We start from the raw sequence: 14,484 nt of genomic DNA on the forward strand, positions 1-14,484 counted from the left end.
AGGTTTGGATAGTAGCCCATTATGTGAGACCCAATAATTATTCAGGGCAAATAACGTAAAATGCTGCACGTTCTTCTGGCGTTGCATTGCTTCTGCTATTTCACATAGGTGGGGCAGGAGTGGCTTGGTGGTAGAGAATGTTGTCCAGAAACCAGCAAGTTGGAGGTTCAAACCCCACTTCCCTTACTCCAGTCACTGCTGTTGTGTCCCTGGACAATGCACTTCACCCCCACACCAGTCTATCCCAGAGCAGCTGTGGCTTCAAATGCAACAACCAATGTGTGCCTGTGGGCTGAATTAATAATGGGTTTTAGTATTAAGTGCTTTGGGTCTCTGGAAAATGGCGCCATGTAAATCGAATCCATTATTATTATTACTATAACTGATTACAAAAATCCAAACAGGATCAAAAGTTGCAGTTTCAAACTATGCCATGCCTATTGAAAATAACTGTTTTGCTTGGTGGCAGGGCTTCACGGTGGCAGAGGGGTTAGTGCGTCTGCCTCACAATACGAAGTTCCTGCAGTCCTGGGTTCAAATCCAGGCTCGGGATCTTTCTGTGTGGAGTTTGCATGTTCTCCCCGTGAATGCGTGGGTTCCCTCCGGGTACTCCGGCTTCCTCCCACTTCCAAAGACATGCACCTGGGGATAGGTTGATTGGCAACACTAAATTGGCCCTAGTGTGTGAATGTGAGTGTGAATGTTGTCTGTGTATCTGTGTTGGCCCTGCGATGAGGTGGCGATTTGTCCAGGGTGTACCCCGCCTTCCGCCCGATTGTAGCTGAGATAGGCGCCAGCGCCCCCCGCGACCCCGAAAGGGAATAAGCGGTAGAAATGGATGGATGGATGCTTGGTGGCAACATAACGTCCTAACCATTGATCCCCAGGGCCTAGGGCATCAGATTCTCTTTCCAATTGAGTTGGGAACATCCAATGTGGGCTCGAAATAGATTGATGCCAACACATTTTGCCTTTTTTAAATTACCTCCGTTAATATGAGACAATGGAAGGCTTGTGTTAGGTGCCAAGCTTATACAGAAATCCTTCTATGACTCCACGTATGAAAAGAATCTGTCAGGAGCGCAATGCCACATTTCTCCTTCTCCCCGCGGGGCTTACTGCGCATGGTGAGCGCTTAGCCTTGCGTCAGCATTTCGGCTCTTTTGTTTGTTACACACCCGCCCTGCTCCAGGCTATGTGAGTGGGCCCGACAGAGTTACTGACTCAGACGTTTATATGGGGGAACAAGCAAAAGAGAGAGAGACCGCACCGGGTGTTGGCTCACACACTCTGGGCAATGGTGATGACAGGAGCAATTGATACCTTTCTACCCGTCACAATAGTGTGCATCAGCCTGCATGGGCATGGGCAAGATGATATCACGCAATGTTATCACAGAGAGAAAACACACATTCACAATTATGCATCGGTGTAAGCACACTAGGTAATTCTTAATATGCTCAGATGCGCACTCAAGTTAATGTAGTCGCTTTTCTTTGGCATGATTGGAAGAAGTGGGCCAGAGCATTTTCGGCAAATTCAAGTGCAATGATTGACTGTAACTTCATTGCATTTAACACTAAAACTCCCAAAGGACAGCCAGTTGGTTTTCTACCTACAACTCCCAAAAGGCAGCCAGACAGCTGGATTAACTCAGGTGTTAACCGTTGAGCTGGTCACTATTGTTTTGCCTCTGCTGCTATCTTATTAAGTTAAGTTTTAAAGTACCAATGACTGTCACACACACATTAGGCGTGGTGAAATTTGTCCCCTGCATTTGACCCATCCCCTTGATCACCCTCTGGGAAGTGAGGGGAGCAGTGGGCAGCAGCGGTGCAGCGCCCGGGAATCGCTTATGGTGATTTAACCCCCATTTGTCACCTTAGTTTGATATGGTGTCTCTTTTTAATAATATATTTTACCTTAAACTTGTGAAAGTTTAAATGTGTCTTCCACAAAAGAAATTTTTATAAGAAAAAGGTTAGAAATGATGTGGAAAAAATGTAATTGTACATGATTTATGTCGCAATATTTTGAGAAAATAAGTTGAAATTTTGCAAGAAAGAATTATGACATTTTACAGGATTAAGGTCAAAAACATTGTTGAAGCCTTTTTTAAACGCAATATTGTGAGAAAAAAGTTGTTTAAAAAAATTGTGAGAAAAAAAAATTAAGAAAAAGGTATGCCCTTTTACATCTATAGAGTCAAATATATTCAGAAAAAAAATCCAAATTTTGGGGTGACACAGGGTTGAGGCTAAATAGTTATTAATTGAAGGAGTTATCCGGCTTAATATAGACATGGCCTAAGAAAACCCTTGGAATTCTAGTGTTAAAGATAACGTTATACTTCATGATAAAAAGAAAAATTAATAATAAAAAAATTTACTCCAAATAGTCAACAAGTCAAAACCCCTTGACACCCTTGCTCACATGCGAGTACATTTGTTTGTGTGTAAAGACATGCCACTTAAAGGCCTACTGAAACCCACTACTAAACCACCACGCAGTCTGATAGTTTATATATCAATGGTGAAATATTAACATTGCAACACATGCCAATACGGCTTTTTAGTTTACTAAATTGCAATTTTAAATTTCCCGGGACTTTTTTCTTGAAAACGTCGCGTAATGATGACGTGTACGCGTGACGTCACGGGCTGTAATGAATATGAGCGCTGCGTACACACACAGCTAAAAGTCGTCTGCTTTAACGGCATAATTACACAGTAATTTGGACATCTGTGTTGCTGAATCTTTTGCAATTTGTTCAATTAATATTGGAGAAGTCAAAGTAGAAAGATGGAGTTGGGAAGCTTTAGCCTTTAGCCACACAAACACACAGTAGTTCCTTGTTTAAAATTCATGGAGGTGAAACTTTAGTATGGATCACAGCGGACATGGATCCCGACTACATGTCAACCAGCAGGTTTCGATGAGAAAATTGTGGTTAAAAGTCGCCTCTTACCGGATATCAGCTGAGCTTGTGCCGTCCATACAGCTGCCGTCGACTTCCCCGAGACACTGCGCGTCAACACCCGGCCGTGGACGTACACTTCCGACTGTCAGGTACTATTTAACTCACTAAAACACTAGCAACACAATAGAAAGATAAGGGATTTCCCAGAATTATCCTAGTAAATGTCTCTAAAAACATATGAATCTGTCTCAGTGCAACGCGATTGCAATCGCGTTTTGTTTTTTTCTAACTTGTTTTTTTTTTTTTTCCTAGTCCGTCGCTATCAATATCCTCAAACACGAATCTTTCATCCTCGCTCAAATTAATGGGGAAATTGTCGTTTTCTTGGTCTGAATAGCTGTTTTTGTTGGAGGCTCCCATTAAAATCAATGTGACGTCATCGTCTGCGACTTCCGGTAGAAGCAGGGCTTTTCTCCAGTTGCAAACTTTATCGTGGATGTTCTCTACTAAATTCTTTCAGCAAAAATATGGCAATATCGCGAAATGATGAAGTATGACACATAGAATGGATCTGCTATCCCCGTTTAAATAAGAAAATCTAATTTCAGTAGGCCTTTAATTAATGCAATATCTCCTCTTGCAAGTACTACCTGACAGTTTATATCTTGCACAAAAAACAGAACAGCTCGGAAAAGACTGGAAAAAATCCACAACGTGAAATAATAAAATGGCAAAAACAAATGGGTCAAGGTCCAAATGTTCAGTGTGAGTGTACTGTAGGCCTGCAGGTGCCAAGACAGAGGGAGAGAAGTGTGTCCAAGTAAATAAGGCAATATGTGAGCACGCACTAAATCCTCGTGAAATGAACAGGCTATACTCAAATAGGTGAGAAACATGGAGGGCTGTGAGTGACTGAGAGCGCAATGATGTTTGTGGGAGGGATTGTCCTTGACGCCACAAGGCCAGGCTGGATCTCTATCAACACCTTAGCCTTGACGGCGCCCCACAAGGTTTGGATGGAATCACACCTGGGCTTGTCTTCAAGCAAGCAGCCCCTCCATGGCCTCAGCTGGTCCTGCAATTTGTGTTTGCAGCCGCACAGTTAGCGGCCATTAATCCCACAAGGTTGAATACCAGTAAAGAAGTGAACCCCATTGTAAATAAAGGTAAATACAGCAGAGACTGTATTTAAACCATTCCAAATTCCACCCACTCGTTAGTACTGATTGCGCTGTTTGCTGCAGTGGTGTTGCTCGGATTCAACAGATTGTGATGAATCATTTCTCATGTGTCAGGCAGTTTGGAGGTAACTGTGGCAACTGTACAGCAGCACCTCAAAAGAGAGCCAGCATTTCAGCAGGCACCTTTTTTTCTGCTATGCTATACATTCTGCTCACACGCTGGCCCCACTGGAGGAATCCATCTCATGCAGGCTTGACAACACAACCATTACCCTCTCACCTTCGGGGAGCAGAAAGTCTAGCCTCAACTATACAAAACTGCAGTGGAGAGAGAGAAGCAGCACAAAATGAAATATAGAAATAGGACAAAAAAAAGAAAGAGTAAGAAAACATTGTAGATCAGCCAGCAGCAAAAAACTAAAGAGGCATTAGGTCACAACATAACACAGGCACAACACATCCATGAAATCCTGTCTGTGTCGGACAACTTACGTGACTCGCATAGTGCTGAATCTAATATTCCACCTCACATCTGATGCTGTTAGAATTGAGCATGGGCTCGCTTTCCGAAAGCAATCACTTACAACAAGAACATCGGTCCGGTCAGCTCTACACTCAGTGAACCTTTGAGCTGCACAGAATCTGTCCCCCCTATTGAGAAGCCATGATCGCTGCTGTCACTCACGCTGCAGCCAACCAAACAGCAATGTCCTCATTCATCAGCCTTCCTTTAATCGGCCTCTCTTCACCACGAAAGATGTTAATGAAGCGTGGTAGCCGCCCATTCTCAATAAACTATACTATGGACAAATGTATTGGATTATCCATAGGAGAGAAAATAAGTAGCTGTTCTCTTTTTTCAACCTCTGACTAGACATTCTGTATATTCTATGATTTGGGAGTTTGTCTGCAGAAATTGTTGTCGAGACTGTTTGCTGACCTTATTTGTGTTCTTAGGTTTTCCACACCAAAATCTTCCATCCTTACGGACTCTGCTTTGTACACTAGGGTAGGGCCAGTTTAATGGAGGCATTAATTTCACAGACCAGCCTTCCACGTGTGGCGGATAAATATAGCGAGAATAAGTACATGAAAAAAATACTGTTTCTTTGCGATGAGATGGAAATCGGCCTTTGGCTACTCTCTGGACATTTACATTTACGTTCTAAATGTTCATTAATGCGCTTGGTCCCAATTAATAAAGATATAAATAATATATCAAATGGCGACTGCTTATCAGGAGATTTGTAATACATATATGAACAAGCTTATTGGTGTGTGTAGTCGGACAGGCGAAAGTTAATTTGAAGAAAAGCTGTCGTTTATAAATGAATTAATGTTTAGCGCGGCCTGATAGCAAATGCGCCACGGACCGGCACCGGTACCCGGACCGGTGGTTGGGGACCACTGCAGTGGGGCAGAGTTATGCTGCAACAGAAAGGGGTCTTCTATTTACTATTCCCACAAAGGTAGAATCAAATAATACTCCGAAACAGGAGTTTTCAAAGTGTGGCAAAGAATTCCTACTAATTATCTATGTAAATTTCTGGAGCATATTTTGTAAATATATACTCACTTTTTTCTTTACTTTAATTAAGTCGCTGAGCTTCCTCTGAAGTCTTCTGGCAACGCCTTTGCACCAGGAATCCTAATTTACATTGTCCAAAAGCCAGAAGTTTTCTCAGCAGACACTGTAATGGCCAGTATTGTTAAAAAAAAACAAAAAAACAACAAAATATAAATATATCATACAAATATAAATGAAATAAATAAAACAAGGGTATTTTATCAAATCCACTGACAAGCAGGGAAACCTGCAAAACAGGCTTGTAGTGATGATGTTGCTTCTATGTATTTTTTTCTGACCAAACATATACTCCGCTCTACCCCGGTATTGAGCACTGTATAACGGATAAACCACAGAAACCTCCTAAACCTACCGCATATATATATGCATTAGTGTTGCCCTGTACCAGTATTTTGGTACGGGTACCAAAATGTATTTCAATACTTTTCAGTACTTTTCAGTACTTGTATTATTGTCTTTATTTTAACAAAAAATCTTCCGGTACATTAAACATATGTTTCTTATTGCAACCCTAATATATATATATATATATATATATATATATATATATATATATATATATATATATATATATATATATATATATATATATATATATATATATATATGTGTGTGTGTGTATATATATATACATATATATATGTATATATATATATATATATATATATATATATATATATATATATATATATATATATATTAGGGGTGGCCAAATTAATGCGTTAATTACCAGTTAACTCATCAATCTATTAACGCCGACAATTATTTTATCGCACATTTGCGTATGTTATTTACATGCTTTTATTTTGTTAACGCCTTTTCTTAACAAGATGGCGTCTCCCGGATAAGCTGCGGCTTCGAGGGGCTCTTGGTAAAGATGGAACATTTGGCAAAAATACCGGACAATTCTGCAAATTTCATGGCTGGCTTACAGCGTGGTCACTCCAGGATCACTTACGACCGCCAGACAATTCTGGATGTGGATAGATCGGGCCGTTTTGGACTGAATGACGCGTGCTTGCTAGACCGGCTAGCTAGCATGGGAATACTTTGCCGGCTACATCCAGCGGCCTGTGAAGCAGCGGACTATATGTGTTGTCTGTCTATTTATAAATAATGCAGATGAGGAGTGTTGGCTGAGTTCTTAACGTTTACTTTCAGAGCGTGCATATCACAACATACAAGATGCCGTCATGGCAACACACAACCTATACCGGGCTACCGCGCATGCTCGTCACTCCTGTTGCATGCTGGGTAGGGTAGTTCTTTTTTTCCCTGGCTCATAATATCACAATATAGTACCATGTATATGATGCGTTCAGTTTATCAAAGCACCAAGCAAACAATCGGAAAATTCCCATCATATCAATTCCTAGATATGGTCATAATTATTCTAAGTGCACTACGCAGAATAAACACAACATTATTAATATTGCTACTACGGATAATTTGATCAAAAAATCCCTAAAACAGCCCACTACCTATAATATAGGTTTTTTAAACATAAGATCCCTGATAAAAAAAATGTTTCTGCTGTTACCTCAGAATTTGCCTGTTCAGATGTTATGATTGTGGCTCAGATATTTGTATGTAGATTACATTTATTTTCCATAACAAACAGGGTAACTTAAATACCCTGGCAGTGGCAATAAGCTTAAATGTTTGTGTTTACATTTTTTGAGTTGATTTTCATAAAATATGCTATTTAACTGCTACTGTTTAACAAGGACTGATTTAAATTGTGTTTGCACAACAAATGTTTTGGCGCTTTTGTTCATGTGGGAGAATATTCCAATAAAGGTGCACTACACACTACTTTTGAATTCATTAATGGGCTTTGCGTATAAAATGCAGTTAATCACGATTAATCGGACAAATAATGCGATTAACTTTGTTTAAAATTTTTAATCGTTGCCCAGCCCTAATATATATATATATACTGTATATATATATATATATATATATTAGGGCTATATATATATATATATATATATATTAGGGCTATATATATATATATATATATATATATATATATATATATATATATATATATATATTAGGGGTGTGGGAAAAAATCGATTTGAATACGAATTGAATCGTTTATGTTGTGCGATTTAGAAATCGATTCACATTTTAAAAAAAATTTTTTTTTTTTTTTCATTTAAAAAAAAATAAAAACGTGTTTTTATTTTTTTTTAATCAATCCAACAAACCATTACACAGCAATACCATAACAATGCAATGCAATTCCAAAACCAAACCTGACCCAGCAACACTCAGAACTGCAATAAACAGAGCACTTGAGAGGAGACATAAACACGACACAGAACAAACCAAAAATATTGAAACAAAAATTAATATCATCAACAACAGTATCAATATTAGTTATAACTTCAGTATAGCAGGGATTAAAAATCCCTCATTGACATTATCATTAGACATTTATAAAAAATTTTAAAAAGTGTCACAGTGGCTTACAGTTGCATCGCATCTCATAAGCTTGACAAAACACTGTGTCCAATGTTTTCACAAAGATAAAATAAGTCATATTTTTGGTTCTTTTAATAGTTAAAACAAATGTATATTATTGCAATCAGTTGATAAAACATTGTCCTTTCCAATTATAAAAGCTTTTTTTTAAAAAAATCTACTACTCTGCTAGCATGTCAGCAGACTGGGGTAGATCCTGCTGAAATCCTATGTATTGAATGAATACAGAATCGTTTTGAATCGGAAAAATATCGTTTTTGAATCGAGAATCGAATCGAATCCAAAAAATCGATATATTATCGAATCGTGACCCTAAGAATCGATATTGAATCGAATCGTGGGACACCCAAAGATTCACAACCCTAACATATATATATATACCTACACTACTAAAGTAAACCAACCAACCAAATGTTCTGTAACAAACCATTTTAACTTTTGTATACAGTTCTAGTACTTGGAAATATGCACAGTACAAAAGGACAAAACCATGTGTGCCTGCACGAGAACGAGGGCGGAATGACCTTGCTGACACAATAACGGGAAGATACCTCTGGTACAATCATAGTCATTAGCAGACAACACTCACCTGGGCAGCAGCTGCAGGGCGGGGACTATAAAAAACACTTCCTCCGGATACTCCTCCAGGGCCACATTCCAGCAAACAGCTGTCTATGCCACTTCTTCAAGATCTATTTATTACCTCCCTGAATTTGTCTCTCTTGGGCATGATTATTGTGAGGCTGCACACTAACAGAAACCAACGATCATATAAGTTGTGTAAAAATAACCAGACTAAGCAGCATATATTGCAAACTGAGCAGTCTCCTTCTCCCTGGAGTCGCCCCAACTAAGGCAATAAACACACCGTCACAATCAGCAGGTGTTAATGGAACAGGAACATGGGAATAGATGCAGCAGTTATTTCCACAGTCTTACTCCCTGCTGTGAGTTCCACCTGCTTTCATTACACCACGCTATGTCAATACACTAATCATATGCTCCGTCACAAGGCAATCAGGGCTTCACGTGCTAGTCAGCTGAACACAAGGCTCTAAATGTGTTAGCCCCCCCACCCCCCTCCCACAGGCACACTCATATGCACAGCAGCCAGTCAGTGTTTGACCCCTGACTTTTCCTGTCTCCATGCAACTGTAGAGTCTGTCTAATTGGTCACTACTGACCCTGTGTCATCAAGGCTTTTTTGCCCCCTTGCAAAATGACTATGAAAAAGTCAAACTTGAAAAAAAGTACATTCATTACAAGACCTTTTTAGGAAAAAGTAGCAGCAAATAGGTGATGCAATGCTAATATGTTTCAATTTAGAAAACATAAATGAACCATGAATACATTTATTCACTAGAGGTTGACTTGCAGTTACACTGTCAAATAAAAAACAATATCCATTGTTCTTTTCTCATTGCAGTGTGAGGGCTACAGGCGCCCAACTCTTGCTAATTGCATTCTAATTAAAAATTCATCCGCGAGTGAAATGTTGTAGGTGAATGTCAAACAAATGTCCAAGGAGCCAATTGCTGTTTGGTGATTCTGCTCCACCATTCTGGGCTCCCTGGGTTTGCCCACAAATCCCACAAAGGGTATCTTTTCAAAACAAAAAGGAGTACTAATGAATACTAATCAATTCTGAAACCTAAAAGAAACGAATTTCTTTGCATATTTCAACGTTGTTCCGAGGCCCAAAGCACAAGGGGCCTCTTGGCTTTTTTTAAAGTGTGAATATTTAGTTTTCTGCCATTTAAATATCAATCAATCAATCAATGTTTACTTAAATAGCCCTAAATCACTAGTGTCTCAAAGGGCTGCACAAACCACTACGACATCCTCGGGCAAGGAAAACTCACACCCAGTGGACATCGGTGACAATAATGACCCAGTGGGACGTCGGTGACAATGATGACTATGAGAACATGATACTGTGATACTGATGATACTGATGACTATGAGAACATATGAGAACATGATACTGTGAAAGATCAATCCATAATGGATCCAACACAGTCGCGAGAGTCCAGTCCAAAGCGGATCCAACACAGCAGCGAGAGTCCCGTTCACAGCGGAGCCAGCAGGAAACCATCCCAAGCGGAGGCTGATCAGCAGCGCAGAGATGTCCCCAGCCGATACACAGGCGAGCAGTACATGGCCACCGGATCGGACCGGACTCCCTCCACAAAGGAGAGTGGGACATAGAAGAAAAAGAAAAGAAACGGCAGATCAACTGGTCTAAAAAGGGAGTCTATTTAAAGGCTAGAGTATACAAATGAGTTTTAAGGTGAGACTTAAATGCTTCTACTGAGGTAGCATCTCGAACTGTTACCGGGAGGGTATTCCAGAGTACTGGAGCCCGAAATGAAAAAGCTCTACAGCCCGCAGACTTTTTTTGGGCTTTGGGGATCACTAATAAGCCGGAGTCCTTTGAACGCAGATTTCTTGCCGGGACATATGGTACAATACAATCGGCAAGATAGGATGGAGCTAGACCGTGTAGTATTTTATACGTAAGTAGTAAGACCTTAAAGTCACATCTTAAGTGCACAGGAAGCCAGTGCAGGTGAGCCAGTACAGGCGTAATGTGATCAAACTTTCTTGTTCTTGTCAAAAGTCTAGCAGCCGCATTTTGTACCAACTGTAATCTTTTAATGCTAGACATGGGGAGACCCGAAAATAATACGTTACAGTAGTCGAGGCGAGACGTAACAAACGCATGGATAATGATCTCAGCGTCTTTAGTGGACAGAATGGAGCGAATTTTAGCGATGTTGCGGAGATGAAAGAAGGCCGTTTTAGTAACGCTTTTAATGTGTGCCTCAAAGGAGAGAGTTGGGTCGAAGATAATACCCAGATTCTTTACCGTGTCGCCTTGTTTAATTGTTTGGTTGTCAAATGTTAGAGTTGTATTATTAAATAGAGTTTGGTGTCTAGCAGGACCGATAATCAGCATTTCCGTTTTTTTGGCGTTGAGTTGCAAAAAGTTAGCGGACATCCATTGTTTAATTTCATTAAGACACGCCTCCAGCTGACTACAATCCGGCATGTTGGTCAGCTTTAGGGGCATGTAGAGTTGGGTGTCATCAGCATAACAGTGAAAGCTAACACCGTATTTGCGTATGATGTCACCTAGCGGCAGCATGTAGATGCTGAAGAGTGCAGGGCCAAGGACCGAACCCTGGGGAACTCCACACGTTACCTTAACGTAGTCCGAGGTCACATTGTTATGGGAGACACACTGCATCCTATCAGTAAGATAAGAGTTAAACCAAGACAGGGCTAAGTCTGACATACCAATTCGTGTTTTGATACGTTCTAATAAAATATTATGATCGACAGTATCGAAAGCAGCGCTAAGATCGAGGAGCCGCAACATAGATGACGCATCAGAATCCATCGTTAGCAATAGATCATTAGTCATTTTTGCGAGGGCTGTCTCCGTCGAGTGATTTGCCCTGAAACCGGATTGAAATGTTTCACATAGATTGTTAGACGCTAAGTGTTCATTTAACTGCTCCGCAACAATTTTTTCGAGGATTTTTGAAATAAAGGGAAGGTGAGACACCGGTCGGTAGTTTACCATGAGGTCAGGATCGAGGTTAGGTCTTTTAAGAAGAGGATGAATAACCGCTTTTTTGAATGCTAGGGGAACAGTGCCCGAGGAAAGTGATAAGTTTATAATATTTAGCACTGATGGAGCTAATAATACAAAGAGCTCCTTGATCAGTTTCCCAGGAAGCGGGTCAAGTAAACATGTTGTTTGTTTTATTCCATTTACACGTTGTAACAATTCCTCTAATGTTATTTCCTCAAAACGAGAGAAACTATTTTGGAGGGCAGTATCCGCCGTATATACAATCGTGTCAGTGTTAATAGAACCCCGTTGTAGCTGGGACGCATTGTCTTTAATCTCCTTTCTAATGACTTCAATTTTCTTACTAAAGAATTGCATAAAGTCATCAGCTGAGTGGGTGGAGCTACTGGAAGGAGTCCCTTGTTGGGTTAGCGATGCTACCGTACTAAACAAAAATTTAGGATCGTTTTTATTACGGTGGATGAGATTTGAGTAATAATTAGCTTTAGCTAAGGTAAGCATGCGTTTATAAGTAATTAAACCATCACTCCATGCTTGATGGTGCACCTCAAGTTTAGTCGTGCGCCATTTGCGTTCCAGCTTTCTGCATAATAATTTCTGAGCTCTAGTTTCTTCTGTAAACCACGGGGTGCGCTTTTTTGGAGCCTTTTTTAATTTTAGCGGTGCTATGTTATCAATGGTTTCGCGCAGGGCGTCGTTAAAGTTGTTAGTGAGGTTATCAATAGAGCCCACATATTTTGGGAATGGTGCCATTACCGAGGGCAGTAGGTCAGCAAGAGTTGTCGTTGTGGCCGTATTAATGTTGCGGCTGCTATAGCAGTTATTATTATTATTAGTTTGAAGAACATGCGTCTGAACCTCGAATTTTATAAGGTAATGATCGGACAATACTTTAGTATACGGGAGTATCGTAACTTTGGAAGCGGTGATACCCCTGACAAGCACTAGGTCTATCGTATTACCGTTGCGATGCGTGGGTTCATTTATTATTTGTGTGAGACCACAGCTATCAATTATAGTCTGGAGCGCTACGCACGGTGGGTCCGATGTGGTATTCATATGGATATTAAAGTCCCCCATTATGATTATATTATCGGCGTGTGTCACTAGATCAGCAACGAACTCTGAGAATTCATTGATAAAGTCCGAATAGGGCCCTGGGGGGCGGTAGATAACAGCCAGGTGTAGAGGCAGCGGTGTGACAGACCTCATAGTAAGCACCTCAAACGATTTATATTTATTATTTATGTTAGGACTAAGGTTAAAGTTTTCGTTGTATATTAGTGCGACCCCCCCACCCCTTTTAAGCGGACGGGCAATATGCGCATGTGTAAAGTTAGGAGGACATGCCTCATTTAGCGCAAAAAAGTCATTTGGTTGAAGCCAGGTTTCACTGAGACCGATGACGTTAAGATTGTTGTCTCTGATGATATCATTAACTAACAACGTTTTGGGAGACAATGATCTTATGTTTAAAAAACCTATATTATAGGTTGTGGGCTGTTTTAGGGAATTGTTGATCAAATTATCCGTAGTAGCAATATTAATAATGTTGTGTTTATTATGCCCAGTGCATTCAGTATAATTACGACCATATCTAGGAATTGATACGACGGGAATGTTCCGATTGTTTGATTGTTGCTTTGATAAACTGCACGCATCATGGTTAGCCACCACAGTAACGGGGATTTTCCGATTGTTTGTTTGTTGCTTTGATAAACTGCACGCATCATAGTTAGCCACCTCAGTAGAACACATGTCCAACTCTTAAACACTCAAAGCAGAAAAAACTTGTTCTAATTTAACAGACTCCTTACCCAGACCAGTAGTCTCGCATCTTTCATCTAAATCCGTCTTCAGAATGGAGGGAAGTGGTGTTCTGTGGGGATTAGCCTTCTGCTTTGTTTTAAGCCCCGCTCGGCATCCGCGTTTCCGATCACACCGCTGGCGTCTGCTCCGTAGACGGCCCCCGCTGCTACTATACTCCCCTGCTTCACAGGCCGCTGGATGTAGCCGCCGACGTATTCCCATGCTAGTTAGCATGTTTAGCACGCCCGCGTCTATCAGTCCAAAACGGCCCGATATGTCCATATCCAGAAGTGTCTGGCGGTCGTACGTGATCACGGAGTGACCACAATGTGAGCCAGCCATGAAGTCTGCAGAACTGTCCGGCATTTCCGCCAAATGTTCCATCTTTAGCAAGAGCACCGCAGTGTCGCAGCCCGTCCGGGCGCCGCCATCTTATGTAACTTATGTAACTTATTTAAAAGGAAAAATAAGTAATCATACATTTTAATACAAAAAATAATATTGCTGTGAAAGTTCAATAAAAGGGTGGCTTTAATCCGATTAGGAATGTCTAAGATTACCTACACCCCCATAACAAAAAGGCTGAATTGTTCATTCCACCTAAATAAGGTTAAGCATAGCTTTGAAAACTCCACTCAACAAACGTGATAATGTTATCAAAGCTCACATTTAAGCATTCACACACAGCACAGGAATTTTTCAAACCCCGTTTCCATATGAGTTGGGAAATTGTGTTGGATGTAAATATAAACAGAATACAATGATTTGCAAATCATTTTCAACCCATATTCAGTTGAATATGCTACAAAGACAACATATGTGATGTTCCAACTGATAAACTTTTTTTTTTTGCAAATAATCATTAACTTTAGAATTTGATGCCAGCAACACGTGA

At 40.4% G+C, this 14,484-nt stretch overlaps 1 protein-coding gene across 5 annotated transcripts in view; it reads right to left on the reverse strand.

Moving 5' to 3' along the window:
• kif26ab (kinesin family member 26Ab) overlaps positions 1-14,484 on the reverse strand; it is a 165,121-nt gene that overhangs the window by 46,066 nt on the left and 104,571 nt on the right. The window contains exon 1 of one of the 5 annotated variants that reach the window (XM_061895274.1): positions 4,594-4,769. The exons of the other annotated variants lie outside the window; for them this stretch is intronic. Within the exon in view, the coding sequence (XP_061751258.1) occupies positions 4,594-4,604 (11 nt within the window). The 5' untranslated portion in view covers positions 4,605-4,769. Of the gene's footprint in view, positions 1-4,593; positions 4,770-14,484 lie in introns of those variants that run through there. 5 annotated transcript variants of the gene reach the window in all.

This window comes from Nerophis ophidion, linkage group LG03, assembly GCF_033978795.1.
Source record: "Nerophis ophidion isolate RoL-2023_Sa linkage group LG03, RoL_Noph_v1.0, whole genome shotgun sequence".
Lineage (NCBI taxonomy): Eukaryota > Metazoa > Chordata > Actinopteri > Syngnathiformes > Syngnathidae > Nerophis > Nerophis ophidion.